At 43.4% G+C, this 15,047-nt stretch overlaps 2 protein-coding genes across 2 annotated transcripts; both read left to right on the plus strand.

The window, feature by feature from the left end:
- Window positions 1-205: 205 nt before the first annotated feature.
- COG8 (component of oligomeric golgi complex 8) lies at window positions 206-7,746 on the plus strand. Its single transcript, XM_044663146.1, has 5 exons — window positions 206-579; window positions 1,656-1,863; window positions 3,708-4,532; window positions 6,269-6,437; window positions 7,157-7,746. Exons 1-5 carry the CDS (start codon window positions 206-208, stop codon window positions 7,423-7,425), a joined length of 1,845 nt encoding a protein of 614 aa, XP_044519081.1. The 3' UTR covers window positions 7,426-7,746.
- Window positions 7,747-9,822: 2,076 nt separating this feature from the next.
- PDF (peptide deformylase, mitochondrial) lies at window positions 9,823-15,047 on the plus strand. The gene is made up of 2 exons (XM_044663147.1): window positions 9,823-10,366; window positions 14,702-15,047. Exons 1-2 carry the CDS (start codon window positions 9,823-9,825, stop codon window positions 14,857-14,859), a joined length of 702 nt encoding a protein of 233 aa, XP_044519082.1. The 3' UTR covers window positions 14,860-15,047.

The following is a 15,047-nucleotide window of genomic DNA, read 5'->3' on the forward strand; positions in this document are numbered from 1 at the left end:
CCTCCTCCCTCCCAGTCCTAGATTCCCAGGCCCGGCCTCCACCACGTATCATAGAATCTGGGAGGACTGTCCTAGATAAGTAATAAGTTTTGCGGAAGAACCATAGAGCCCGGAAGGGACGCTCTTTTCAAGGAGACGGGAACCTGTGCGTCACTTGCGCGGGGTGGGGCGGGGACGGACTCTTGGAGTGTGCGGAAGTGGCAAGATGGCCACGACTGTAGCTAGCGGTTCCGCGGGTGCCGCCGCGGCGGCGCTGGGCGAAGTGGAGGATGAGGGCCTCCTGGCTTCGCTGTTCCGAGATCGGTTCCCGGAGGGTCAGTGGCGCGAGCGGCCAGACGTGGGGCGCTACCTGCGCGAGCTGAGCGGCTCGGGGCTGGAGCGACTGCGGCGGGAGCCCGAGCGACTGGCGGAGGAGCGGGCACAGCTGCTGCAGCAGACGCGGGATTTGGCCTTCGCCAACTACAAGACCTTCATCCGCGGTGCCGAGTGCACGGAGCGCATCCACCGCCTCTTCGGGGACGTGGAGGCCGCCCTGGGCCACCTGCTGGATCGCCTGCCCAGCTTCCAGCACAGTTGTCGGTGCGGGTCGCCCCCAAGCCACTGTCTGCCTCAGACTTCTTGATTGTAAAATGGGCATAGTAACAACCCCCTCCTCCCCGGGAGGTCGTGAGGCTCAGATGATTTTAATATTTGTAAAGCGTTCGCAAACCTTAAAGCATTATGTAAATTCTACAAGTGTCATGTAAAGAAAAAATTAACTAATAAGTCCCGGTGCTGCCATGGTATTTCATGGACAAGTCCCTAAACTGTTTGAAACCTCTTGTTTCCTCATCTGTAAAATGTGGTGGGATAAGTTGATCCCTAGCTACTGTCCAGCTCTAAATTCAATAAATAGGCAAAAATGAATGAATGAATGATGCGTTTATTTAGAATAGGTTTACTGTGTTCAAAGCATTGTCCTTGGTTTCAGCACGATTGGTGTCTTGAACAGTGGTGGAATTTGACAAACGAAAAAATTTTTTTTAAAACCTTTACCTTCTGTCTTGGAGTCAGTACTGTGTATTGGCTCCAAGGCAGAAGAGTGGCAAGGGCTAGGCAATGGGGGTCAAGGGACTTGACCAGGGTCACACAGCTAGGAAGTGTCTGAGACCAAATTTGAACCTAGGACCTCCTGTCTCTAGGCCTGACTCTCAATCCACTGAGCCACCCAGCTGCCCCCAAATTCAGCCAAACAAAATTTTTGTTTATTGCAGTGATTTAGACCAGAATTATGGTGAAGGTCATGATAATGGCTGGAATTTCTACATCACTTTAAGGCTAAATAAATACTTCCTATGCAGCAAGTCTGAAGGAGGTAGTACCAGAATTATTACCTCTGTTTTACAGATGAAGAAACATAGGCTAGGAGAGGTGTGGTGTTTTGTCCAGCATCACCCAGTAAATATTTCAGTTTGCATTTGAACCCCAGCTTTCTGATTCCAAGAGGCAGACTTTTTTTTTTTTTAAACTGTACTGTGCTGGCACTTCCGTTAGATATGAATAGAAAATCTCTGATTCTCTGGATTGAACTTGAGTGAAAATGTGAGGCAATTGTCAACCCACTTGATCAATCAGTTGAAGCTTTAGACTCATGTATTTCCCTTGGTTTGCAATAGGAACTTTGTGAAAGATGCAGAAGAGATTGGTTCCAACCGACATATGAATACTCTGACCCTGAACCGGCACACAGAGATCTTGGAAATCTTGGAGATTCCTCAGTTAATGGACACCTGTGTTCGAAATAGCTACTATGAGGAGGCTCTTGAACTTGCAGCATATGTGCGCAGACTAGAAAGGAAATATTCTACCATTCCTGTGATCCAGGTATCATTCTTGTCTTAAGCTTGCCAAATTTTGTAATGTTCTTCCTGATACCTAACCATACACAGAAACATTAGATGGAAACTCCTTTAGTGTATTTATTGTATTATATATCATAGTCTGAAATAATCTGCAACATAAACTAAAACTTGGCTTCATTGCTAATCTACAAAATAGTTGTTCAGAAAATTTAGCTTCATAGTTACCATGAAGCCATTGGAATCAATCAACAAAAACTAAAAAATTAGGTGTTGGCTTAATACAGAGTACCCTTAGGCCCTGGGGGAGATAACAAAGTTTCCTTAAGATACTAGCTCTGTGGGGCAGCTGGGTAGCTCAGTGGATTGAGAGTCAGGCCTAGAAATGGGAGGCCCTAGGTTCAAATCTGCCCTCAGACACTTCCCAGCTGTGTGACCCTGGGCAAGTCACTTGACCCCCCCCCACTGCCCACCCTAATCACTCTTCCACCTAGGAGCCAATACACAGAAGTTAAGGGTTTAAAAAAAAAAAAAAAGATACTAGCTCTGCCTTCAAGGTGCTTACATGAAACACCAATAAGATAACTCAAAATAGATGATTTATAGGGACAGGTAGGTGGCTCAGTGGATTGAGAGCCAGGCCTGGAGATGGAAAATCCTAGATTCAAATCTGGCCTTAGACACTTCCTAGCTGTGTGACCTGGGCAAGTCCCCTAACCCCCATTGCCTAGCCTTTACCGCTCCTTCTGCCTTAGAACCAATACATAGTATTGATTCTTAGATGGAAGTTAAGAATTTTTTAAAAAATAGACAATTTTAGGGAATTATAAAACAAAAGGCCATGTCAAGTATGAGGGAGGATGTTTTAACTAACCTGGGAGATCAGAAGGCTTTTTTTTTTTTTAAACCCTTAACTTCCACCTTAGAATCAATACTGTGTCTGAGTGTATGAGACCAGATTTGAACCTAGGACCTCCTGTCTCTAGGCCTGGCTCTCAACCCATTGAGCCACCCAGTTGCCCCCCAGAGGGCTCTAAAAAAATATTTAATTTTTTTCTCAATTACATACAAAACAATTTTTAACATTCATTAAAATAATTTTTTTGAGTTCTAAATCCTTTCCCTCTCTTCTCTTTCCTTGAGAAATCAAGCAATCTAATATAGATTATACATATGCAGTCATGGAAAACATTTCCATGTTAGCCATGTTGTGAAAGAAAAAGTAGACTCCCTCCCACCAAAAAACAAAACAAAACAAAAATTAAGTAAAAAGTATGCTTTAATTGATCAGAATGCTTCCTGAAGGAGGTGGCATTGAGCTTGAGTGTAAAAGCATGGAGAAGAGTACAGATTCCTGGCCAGCAGGAATAAGTACACTCCAGGCGCAGGGAACTGACTGAATTAGGGCTTGGGAACAGGAATGTCTGTTCAAGTGGCAACAAATTTTCCGATTTGGTCAGAGCAAAGAGTTTGTAGACATTTGAAAGGTGGGGTAGTGCCAGATTGTGGGCCTTTGAATGCCAGGTCAAGAGGTTAAACTGGGTTAGAAAACTACTTCCCTCCTTTGGCATGAGTGTGTTTGCCAAGGGAAAGGCAATGTGATGTAATAGCTAGCTAGCTAGCGTTGGAATCACAAAGATCTGTATTCAAACCTTACCCCTGAGAACATCTCCTGACTGGGTGACCCTGTACAAGTCACTTAACATCTCAGCGCCCTTACTGTCCTTTGCAGAGTAGGTCTCAGTCTTCGTTGGTAGAAAAAGGTTTTTAATGTGAGTTCGCCATACCAACGCAATGTCACATGTGTAGTCTAGTAAACATTCAAACTCTTAGCATTGTTCCGCTAACCACTTCTGATGCAACTTGCAGGGCATTGTTAGTGAAGTCCGGCAATCTATGCAGTTGATGCTCAGCCAGTTAATTCAACAACTTCGAACTAATATTCAGCTCCCTGCCTGTCTCCGAGTTATCGGCTACCTGCGTCGAATGGACATTTTCACAGAGGCTGAGTTGCGAATTAAGTTCTTACAGGCCCGAGATGCCTGGCTACGTTCCATCCTGACCTCTATTCCCAGTGAAGATCCTTATTTTCATATCACCAAGACCATTGAGGCATGTCGAGTCCACCTTTTTGACATCATCACACAGTACCGTGCCATATTCTCTGATGAGGACCCATTGCTGCCACTAGCTGCTGGTGAGCCCTCAGTGAACGAGAGTGCCATATTCCATGGCTGGGTGTTGCAGAAGGTCTCTCAGTTCCTGCAGGTGTTGGAGAGTGACCTTCAGCGTGGTGGGGGTAGCCGCCTGGACTCACTGCTAGGCCAGTGCATGTACTTCGGACTCTCCTTCAGCCGGGTAGGTGCTGATTTCCGGGGCCAGCTTGCACCTGTGTTCCAGCAGGTTGCTTTAAATACTTTCAAGAAAGCAGTTCAAGAAGGTGTGGAGAAGTTTCAGGATGAAATGAATTCCTACACTCTTATCTCTGCTCCTGCTGCCCTGCGGAGTGCAATTCCTGCTGCCGTCCCTGTAACTCAGCCTGGAACCTTGCAGCCCCCCATGGGGCTGCTGGATTTTCCACCCCTGGCATGTTTCCTCAACAACATTCTGGTTGCTTTCAATGATTTGCGTCTCTGTTGTCCTGTGGCCCTGGCTCAGGATGTGACTGCTTCTTTGGAGGATGCCCTTGGCAAGGTAAGGAAATACCAAGAATCATGATGGAATCCTTTTTGGGGATGATTTGGTGTGTTTTAGCAAGTCTTTCCCTCCTTATGCCCCTTGGTTATTCACCTTCCTCTAGCCCAGGGGTCTGCAGCGTATGGCTCTCAAGCCAGTAAGGCTCTTTCTGCAGGAGCCATAAAGTCCATTTTTTTTCAGACGCTGTTACAGGAGCGGCACTGTGAGCACTGGACAGCTCTCACGAAATTACATTTTAAAAAATGTGGCGTTTATGGCTCTCACAGCCAAAAAGGTTGCCCACCCCTGCTCTAGCCATATTTTGTTTGTAGAGAAAGCTTTGCAAAACAATCATGTACAAGAGCCTAGCTGAGAAGCTCTGGATACTGATCTATCCTATGGACTGAGAGAGGTTTCTGAAGTGTCATACTAACTCCTGACCAAATACTAATTTTCTTATTGTGTCGATACTGTCTCCCAACCCTGTTTTCCTGTTTACTCATCCGTAAAATGAGCTGGAGAAGGAAATGGCAAACTTTGAGATGCACACCCTCAGGAAATGGGGAGTAAAAATAAGTAAAGAACAGCTCACTAAGTTTCTTGATCTTATTCAAAATTGTAGCCCATGGATTCCCTTAGAATTCTGGCAAAAAGTTGGCAATGATTTAAAAATTATTATGCTGAGCACGGACTAGAACAAGTGCCAGTAAAAATTTCATCAGCTGCTGAAAAAAACAACTTTGTTATCTGGTCAGAATGCAGAGAATGAAATCTTTAAGGTTTCAGTGTTAGAATCAGAGGAGGAGGAAGTGGCTCATAGTAAATCAAAACGGGCTTTAAAATTCGAATGAAAAAGTCACTAGTAGGGACCTTCCTCCACCTAAAAACCTCTCTTCAAAAGAGAAGTCTCAGATTTTTATCTATTTGAGACTTTGTTTCTCTTATTGGCCTCCCACAGCAAACCACTCCCATATGTTTGGTGAGAAAACTCCAAATAGGGTCACATAGAGTCAGTCATGACTGAAATGACTGGACATTTCTTCCGTAATACTGTACTTGTTCTTTTTTTTAACCTCTTGTTTCATTGTTGGTTTTTCCCTCAGAGTGTGATTAACTGTTCCAGAGAATACAGTGGGACCTAGGTTAATGAATTATGGCTAAAAATGGGCTTTTCCTTATTCTAGTGAACAAGACTTAGAGCTAAGCTGTGCTTGTCTTAATTAGGTGGAGACTTTAACATGGGTTCAGACCCTGCAGACAGTTGTGGCAAGGAGGGATCTAGGGATATCTTGTTATGCTTCTAAGTCTCATCTCCCTTGACTCACTTTGCAAAACTTGGAAACATGTTTTATTCTTTGCCTCATTCTTCTGGATCTGTTAAAAGTTTGGGTTTTTTCTCTTGTTGGGAGTGAGTTGTATGCTGTATTATCTCTATACTTGTTGTACTGGTATTAGTTTCATTGGCATTTAATACTATGCTGCTAAGAACTAGACCAGCAAATCAATAAGCAGAGAGGGTTATAAACATTGGATGATTTCAGGATCTTGATGATTTGGGGCTTGTGAATAGTAACTATAATTAACCATGTTTTTAAAGTAAAGTATTTTTCTGTCTAAAAACCTCTCTGTAGTGTTGTACATAACATGGTAATGTGGGGCTTAGCAGTACTTGGAGAATGTGCCTTTATTTTTATTTTTATTAACCTTTAATATTAATTTTTATTAACTTATTTTTCTTTCCTTTTTTTTAAAAGGTAACAAAAATAATATTGGCCTTTCACCGGGCAGAGGAGGCAGCCTTCAGTAGCCAGGAGCAGGAGCTCTTTGTCCAGTTCTGCACTGTTTTCCTGGAAGACTTGGTCCCTTACCTAAATCGATGTCTCCAAGTCCTCTTTCCACCAGCTCAGATAGCACAGATTTTGGGTAAGAAAGTGAGAACCATGCTTTTTTTTACTCAGTCAATTAGTTTTTGTTTATCTGTGTGTTCTTATTAGAGGAATAGGATCTATCTCTACAGAGAGTGACAAGAATCATGAGCATTTCCCATTTTTCACTATTTTCTTGAAATCCCTTCAGTTAATATAGGTAGATGGCTGACACAGTTCATCAGTTGCAGCCCAGTGTTCACTCTTTTTCTCTTTCTCTCTTTGAATTCTCATTATAAAGGATGTTTTGGTTATATGATAACCACAGGGGCAGATAGATTGAGTGAGTGAGCGTTTATTAAGCTCTTATCATATACTAAGTGCTAAGAATACAAAATACAACCAAAAAGAAAAATAGTCCTTGCCCCTAAGGAGCTTACATTTTAATGGAGAAACAAAATGGTGGGAGTGGGGGGTCAAGGGAAGGTGAAAAAATCATCTGGGGAAACAGGAGCTAGTGTAGGGGTTTCCTTAGATGGAGATTCTAGGAAGGAACTTGCCTGCTAGAAGGAGGAGGAGACTGTGGATAGAATGTTGCCATTGTTAAAAACCTTTTGGGGTAAATTATCTAGGGAATCGTGGGCTGATGCATCTCTGAAGATGTCAATCATGGATCTTATCACTTCTCTGAACAGAAATTTTTTGTTTTACTCTGAGTAATTTGCTTCTTTTCTCTTTTTTTCCTCCTCTTCCTACCTCCCTCATATTTTGAACTAGGTGTTCCACCCACGCAACTCTCCAAGTTTGGGAACCTCGGACATGTCAATATTCAGGTTGTCCAGGAGCCTTTGGCTTTTATCTTGCCAAAGAGAGAGGCAGTTTTCCTATTGGATGAAAAGGGACTGGAACAAGAGGTCATAGTTCCAGAATTTACAGAACAGAAACCCAGTCTTGCATCTACTTCTGAAGCTTCCCTTGAAAATACAGAAGAAAAAAGTGACTTGGAGGACCCTCTGCCATCTGACCCTCCTGCAGATGGGACCTAGTGCAAGGGTAGCCAGTTCTTTCTGACCCTCTCCTGTAACTTCAACTCTTTGACCCAGAACCTGGGTAAATGACGTACAGGGATTTTGTAGGAAGAAGGTATATCAGCAGTGCTATGGCCTGATCACACTGACTTCCTGCGATTTTTAATTTATCCTTAGGAAGGTAGAGTTCTTTTCTCTGAGACAGTGTCTGAGGAGGTGATATAAGAGTACACATACATTGAAAACAAGTCTTGGAGTAATTCTTTGGGTTTGAAAATAGGTTGGGTGATATATAAAAATATCTAATCATAAATAATAAATATTTATTTTTAACCCTGATGACTGACTGTTACTACAAGTAGCTGATATTAGTAGAGTGCTTAAAGTGCTTTACATAGATAACCTTGTGAAATAAAATAGAGAGGAAAATTTATAGGAAGTTTCTTAGATAAAGGTCTCACTTTAAAAATATATATGGAACTGAGTCAAATTTATAAAATTAAGACCCATCCTACAATTGATAAATGGTAATGGGATATGAACGGGAATTTTCAGAAGAGATCAGAGCTATCAATAGTCAAAAAAATGTGCTAAGCCATGAAATATAAAATAATTCTGAGGTACCCATCTCATCAATCAGATGGGCTAATCTGAGGGATAGGTTCTAAGCCCAACTATGGATTGCTAAAATCAAGGATATAAGTGAACACTTACTGAATCTGTATATATGTTCTCTACCCTTGTTGCTCAGCAGACACCCCTGCTACATAAAAAAATCTCCCAAAATGAAAGTGACTTTTGCTGTCATTGAGACATTGGACCTCCAGTGCTTCAAGGGGCTCTACTGTATATCTAAAGGGCTGTTAAATTGTGCAGACCTCTGAGTTAGCAATGCCACTAGTAGATCTGTAGCCCAAAGACCTCAAAGAAAAAGAGAAAGGACATATATGTGCAAAAATATAGCAGCTCTTTTTGTGTTAGCAAATGGAAATTGAGATATCCATCCATTGGGGAATGGCTGAACAAGTTGTGATTGGTGTATAATTGTGACAGAATACTATTGTCCTATTGGTGAATATGGTATCAGAAAAACCTGGAAAGACTTAACATGAATTGATGCAAAGTGAAATGAACAGAACCAGGGAAACATCTTACCCAGCAATATTGTAGCCATGATCCTGTGAGAATTTATTTTTAATATACTGTATTAGTTTCTGTATACTAGAGAGAATTACTATGTATTCCTTCCTATTCAGAGATACTATCTAGTCTGCTGCTTTTTGCATTTTCTTTACCTGTGGGAATCCTTAGGAATGTCTTCCTTTTTTAATATAATTTGGGTAATAAAGGGAGAAGGGTTTTTCCACCATGTGTGCAAAATTTCACCTGATAGTTTGGGGAAGGGCTCTTAATTCTTACCAATTAAAGATCTCTTAGGATGGTCAAGAGGGGCAAAATAATGTGTTCAAAAGAATTTATTTATTAGACTGTTTGACCCAGCTCAGGAAGTTCCTTGTTTGTGAGGAAGCTGTGGAAACCCATACTGTGTGAGGAAAGTTCTCCCATTCTCCCTGCTTCTGGGTAACACAGTCAGCATGAATCTGCATGAGTTTGCATCACCAACACACCAGCTGTGAGTCACAGGACTCTGGCCTATGAGCCTGGATCCCAGATATGATTCTGGACTTGAACTAGATGTGAAAGATGTTAAAAAGCAATGATCCAGGAAGTGGGCTCTCTATCTCAGGTGATGGCCCTGAGGGAACTGCTATGGCCATGTTGAGACCATCCACACAGCTAGATAGAATGAGCTTTTTTCTCTTTGCCTCTATCCAAGTAATTAACAAACTTTATGAAAAGTAAGGACCAGGGTCCTAAATTTATTTCTAACAATACCACTTTTTCAGTTATGATGCTAGCCTAACCAACAAACCTGTTAGAATCAACAAATTTAAATTCTTACCCCAAAATCAGTCTCTCAAGATAATTTTAATCATAACAATCCTCTGTAAAAGACTTCAGTTACTCTGATCAATACAGTGATCTAAGACAATTCCAAAGGACTCATGGGGAAGAAATGATGCAGATTTAAACAGATTTTCATTTTCTTGTGGGGAAGCAGGGAAGGTGGCTAATATGAAAATAGTTTTCATGATTTTAGATATAATTGATATGTTGCTTGCCTTCTCAAAGGCTGGGGAAGGGAGAGAACTTTAGACAGTGAAAATAACAAATAAAAAATAAAGCACAAATGCCCAGACGCCAAATTAAGAACTCTATAACTAAGTTCTAACATCCCTTTCGTGCCTAGGGCTTCCTAGGAATTCCAGAAGGCGCTTGGGAACTACATCTCCCAGAGTCCTTGGCAGCGGAAGTGGAAGTAGTGCTAGTAGCCCACGAGCTGTCCAAGAGGCCATGGGTCGGCCGTGGGAGAAGTTACTGGCACTGGCACGGGGCAGCGGCGGCGCGGGCCCGTGGGTGGCTGGCTCTGCGCCTCCCCCCGAGGGCCCAGTGCTCCGCCGCTCGTGGGTCCGCGCCGTGCGACGTTGGCTGCTGCGACCGCCCGAGCCGCCGTACACGCGCGTGTGCCAGGTGGGCGAGCCAGCGCTGCGAGCCGTGGCGGCGCCTGTGGATCCGGCCCAGCTGGCGGGGCCTGAGATGCAGGCGCTGATTGCACGCCTGGTGCGCGTGATGCGCGCGCAGGGTGCCGTGGGACTAAGCGCGCCGCAACTTGGGGTGGCGCTCCAGGTGCTCGCAGTGGAGTTCCCGGAGCGCCTCCTCCTCACCTACCCGCACGCCGTACGCCAGGCTCGCCGCATGGTCCCCTGCCCGCTGCGCGTGTTTGTGAACCCGCGTGTTCGCGTGCTCGACACCCGCCTCGACTCCTTCCCCGAAGGCTGCCTCAGCGTGGCCGGCTTCTTGGCGTGCGTGCCGCGCTGGCGGGCTGTGGAAATCGAAGGTGGGAGGCCATGGCTCTGGGGTGTGGGATAGGAGGGAGTGCAGGCCTGCTCTGGGGGGGCCTCTGTACAGAGAAAGGAAGAAAGCGGGAGCATCCATTAAGTGCCTAATGAGTGCTGAGCACTGCACTTTAAATGTTGGTGGTCCAGAGAAAGGCAAAAGACAGGCTTTGCCCCGCAGGAGCTCCCATTCCAATGGGAGAGTCAGCTTCCCAACGACTATGTACTCCTAAGATACTGACAGGATGAATTGGGGGTTGAGGGTCGTCTGGGGGAGGCATCAAGATGGATCTGGGAAGATATATATATATATATATATATATATATATATATATATTTTAACCCTTACCTTCTGACTTAGAATTAATACTGTGTATTGGTTCCAAGGCAAAAGAGTGGTAAGGGCTAGGCAATGGGGGTTAAGTGACTTGCCCAGGGTCACACAGCTAGGAAGTGTCTGAGGTTACATTTGCACCTAGGACCCCACTCCCCTCTCCCCCTCCCCATTTCTAGGCCTGACTCTCAATCCAGAAGGTGGGACATTAGCCGAGCCTGGAGGGGCAGGGGAATAGGGAAACATTTCCAGGCGGGGAGGACGGCCTATGAACAGGCTCAGTAGTAGAAAATTCCAAGGAGAGGCCAATCAACTAAAACTAGGCAGTTTTAAGATACAAAACTTAAACTGGCTCTGAGATTTACCTCTAGGCAAGAGAGCTACAAAGTTAAATTTGAGGCTATCCTTACTCTCACTTGCTTACCAAGACAAGGCCCTAGAGGGGGAAACAACAGAGACACATACAAGTAGTTAAGATACAAATATCTTTACAGAGGAAATTCAGTGTTGTGGAGGAGAGGAGGGAGGGAGGGGTTGAGCCAAGCAGAAAAGCTTGGGTTATGGTGAAGAGGGTATTGCTTACCAGGTTAGAGCAGCCCTGCCCATTCAAAGCACCAAGACTAGAGATGGAGTATTATGTGGAGAGGCTGCTTTGGTGGATTTGGAGGCTCCCTTACCTGTATGACTTTGGGCAAGTGCTTCACTTTTTAAGACTGGAAAATGATTTGTGTATCCCATGCGTAGCACAGTGCTTGGCATACAGTAGGTGTGCAAAATAAATGCTTGAACTGAGTTTTCTCAAAGGCTTCCAGAGCCACAGCAGCCCTTTAGGGATCTGTTCCTCAGCCTGGGCATCCAAACCCAAAGATCCTAGACTTAATGGTTGGAAGGGACTTTAGAGATCAGTTTTCCAGACCAGCTTCCTGATGTGTGAGTGAGGGAATGGAATCTCAGGGAAAAGGAGTTACCCCCAGCCACACAAGTAGTGGGTGGCAAAGTTGGTGTTTTAATCCAGCTCCCATGATTCCAAATCTAGTGCTCCCTTAGCTACAGTCACTGGAAAGGTGGTGAAAGCAGTGTGGAAAAATGGAAAAAACCCAAGAGCCTAGACTGCTTAATCTCTTGCTCTGCTTCTGAGAGCCTTGGAGATCTGAGGCTCACATTCTCTTCTGTAAAATGAGGGAGTACATCCCAAACACTTTTTAAGGACTTACATAAAATGGCTTTCTGAGGTCATACATACATCAGAGTCCCAGGTGTGAACCCAGATGCTCACATCCAAAGTCCAGGGCTGCTCTGAGATAACTCACCTACTCATCTGCCTCCGGGCCTGGAGTTCTCACCAGGTGACTCATCTTATTATAGCTTAAAAGAGGCAACTTGGTGCTTTGGAAAAGGTGCTAGGTTTGGAATCAGGAATTAGGTTCAAATCCTTTACTTCAGAAAATTCATGACCTCTAAGCCTGCTTCCTCAATTTTAAAATGGTGTGTAACTTTAACTAGCTTCTGAGGCCTTTTACAATTCTAAATCAGTTCTCTAATACGAATGTTTTTTGTCTAGAAAGTCCCAGTTAAAATGCATTTGTGTCAGTAGGGAGAACAACAAAATTATTTCAAACTCACACACTAGTATGGATTAATGTAGCAGATTAGCAAGGAAGAACCACAAGGTTCTGAAGGATGGGCTAATGGACAGACATATTGGTGAGGAGAAAGGATAAAGAAAAGGCCACACACAGCATTAGGTGCTTCCCAGAAGGGAAGGTGGATGGAGTGCTACCACTGAGTATAATACTTCAAACTGGGAGGTCTTCAAACTTTGTTAATCCTGTGTCCTTCAAATCTTGTGAACAAATCCCTCCAATATGTGTCTGTTTGCTGATGTATATGGAATATATTGTACTACTACTATTCTAAGGGGCAGTATAATATTGTGGCTACACAGCTGCCTTGAAGCCTGGGAGCTCTCTGTTCATGATAACTGGTATTTATAAACCACTTTAAGGGTTCCAGTGCCCTAGATTATCTCCTTTGATTTTTGGTGTTGTTCAGTCATGTCTGACTCTGACCCCATGGATCCCAGTATGTATGTGTATATGTTTATATATGTATATGTCCATATATATGTATACACACACACACACACACACACTACTTTGGGAGGGGGAGCACCTGGCCTGGGGAGCATAGAGGTGCAGGGTTTAGCCCTGTGGTTGCACTAATGATAATGTACTTTATAAAACAAGTAGAAATTTTAACATGAGATAGCCAGAATCTGTAGCACTTTAAAGATCAGAAAGTGCTTTACACATGCCTTCATTTGGCCCTGGCAACTCTGTGAGTTTATTCCCATTAATTCCCATTTATCAAATGAGATATGAGTATGAAGCAGAAATAATGAATAGATTCAAGGCATTCGATTTGGTAGATAGAGTAACTGAAGAACTACGGACAGAAGTTTGAAATCGTGTGCAGGAGGCAGCAACAAAAAGCTTCCAAAGAAAAAAAAAGCAAAATGGCTGAGGAGGCTTTCCAAATAGCTGAAGAAGGAAGGAAAATGAGGAGAAAGGGAAAGATACACCCAACAGAAAGCAGAATTCCAGAAAATATCTAGGAGAGATAAGGTTTTCTTAAATGAGCAATAGAAGAAAACAATATAAAGGGATAGAAAAGAGATCCTTCAAGAAGAGCTATAAATGGGCATGCAAAAATGGGCATGATAGAAGACAAAAGTGATAACTTAACAAAAGTCGAAGAAATTAAAAAGAGTTGGTGGGGGCAGCTAAGTGGCTCAATCGATAGAGTGCCAGGCCTGGAGACGGGAGGTCCTGGGTTCAGATGTGACTTGAGACACTTCCTGGCTATGTGACTCTAGGCAAGTCACTTAACCCCCATTGCCTAGCCCTTACATTTTCTGCCTTAGAACCAATTCATAGTACTGATTCCAAGACAAAAAATAAGGGTTTAAAAAAAATGTAGGAAGAATTATTCAAAAAAACATCTTAACATTACCAATAACTGATTACCTCAATGGTGTCATTAGTAAACTAGAGCCAGACAACCATAAGTCAATGAGTAAGGGCAGAATTTTACCAAAAGCTCTTGTGCAGCTGCTGTGGGTAGTTGGCCACATGGGCTCAGAAAGAAGAAATTGGGAACATATAGGGAGACAATTTTGGGGGGATAAAGTTAAGTGTGGCAACAAACCTGACAGTTGTCTAAAGTAATAGAAGGGATCCAACCTTTCTTCCCAACCTTCATTTGGGTGCTCATGTACTCCATATGGTCAGACACAGCCCCACTTGGAAGGCTTCTGCTTTAGCAGCCAGGGGCACACCAGGAAATACCTGGAAATAGTTTAAAAAAGGAAGGAGGGCACAGAACAACACACCATCTGTGTGTGCTTCATTCCCAACCCTCAATACAATCTTTGTGTTCTTGGATTAATGGTGTGCAGCTCCCCTGTGGGAGAAAAACAACATTCTTTGCACTATTTGAGGCCTTATTTATTGTTCAAAGTCTAGAGCTAAGGTCAGACAAAAGGACATCAAATAGGATGAAGTCTTGGACCCATCTTGAACAAACTGAATGCATCAGAAGGTAAAGGAAGATATCCCTTATCTTTAGGGTTCTGAGTTGGATCATACATCTCTTAAATTCAAAATGTTGGGGTGTTGGTAACTAAGTAGACATAGGCTGGAGGAGGATGAGCATAAGGAAAGAGAAGCTGCTTGGAAAACAACAGACAGGTAGCTTTTCCATCCTGTAGCTCTGTTTTCAGGCCAAGAATCCTAAACTATCAGAGGTGAGAATAGGGCTGAATACTACATAGAAGAATTGGAGCAATTCCTTTTCTGAATTCTATTCTTTAAAATGCTACTTTAGTCAGCAAGGAGAAAGTAGAAGAACCTTAACTAGGATGGAAGAAATGGGAGTTAGTATGGGAGGAGATTAAGAATTACATCCCTTAATGTTTTCACCAGTGCAACGGATTTCTTTGCAGGGTTGAATGAAAATGGAGAATCTGTGGTGTGGCAGGCCAGTGGGTGGCCTGCCCGGATTATACAGCATGAAATGGACCACTTGCAAGGCTGTCTCTTCATTGACAAAATGGACAGCAAGACTTTTATAAATGTACGGTGGATGGAAGTAAATGATTGAAGTCCTCAGCTCCAAAGCTAATTCTGAAAAGAGCATCTTCCAGGATCCATAACTTTGGGCCAGCCATGTTTGAATTGAAGTTAATGATGTGCTTGGCTTAACATCACAGCGCTCAGCCAGACTGTGCCATGTAATTTATGTCCTGATTCAAGAAACATCTATAATAAAATTAATGCTGGGGCAAAATA

This window comes from Gracilinanus agilis, chromosome 2, assembly GCF_016433145.1.
Source record: "Gracilinanus agilis isolate LMUSP501 chromosome 2, AgileGrace, whole genome shotgun sequence".
Taxonomy (NCBI): domain Eukaryota; kingdom Metazoa; phylum Chordata; class Mammalia; order Didelphimorphia; family Didelphidae; genus Gracilinanus; species Gracilinanus agilis.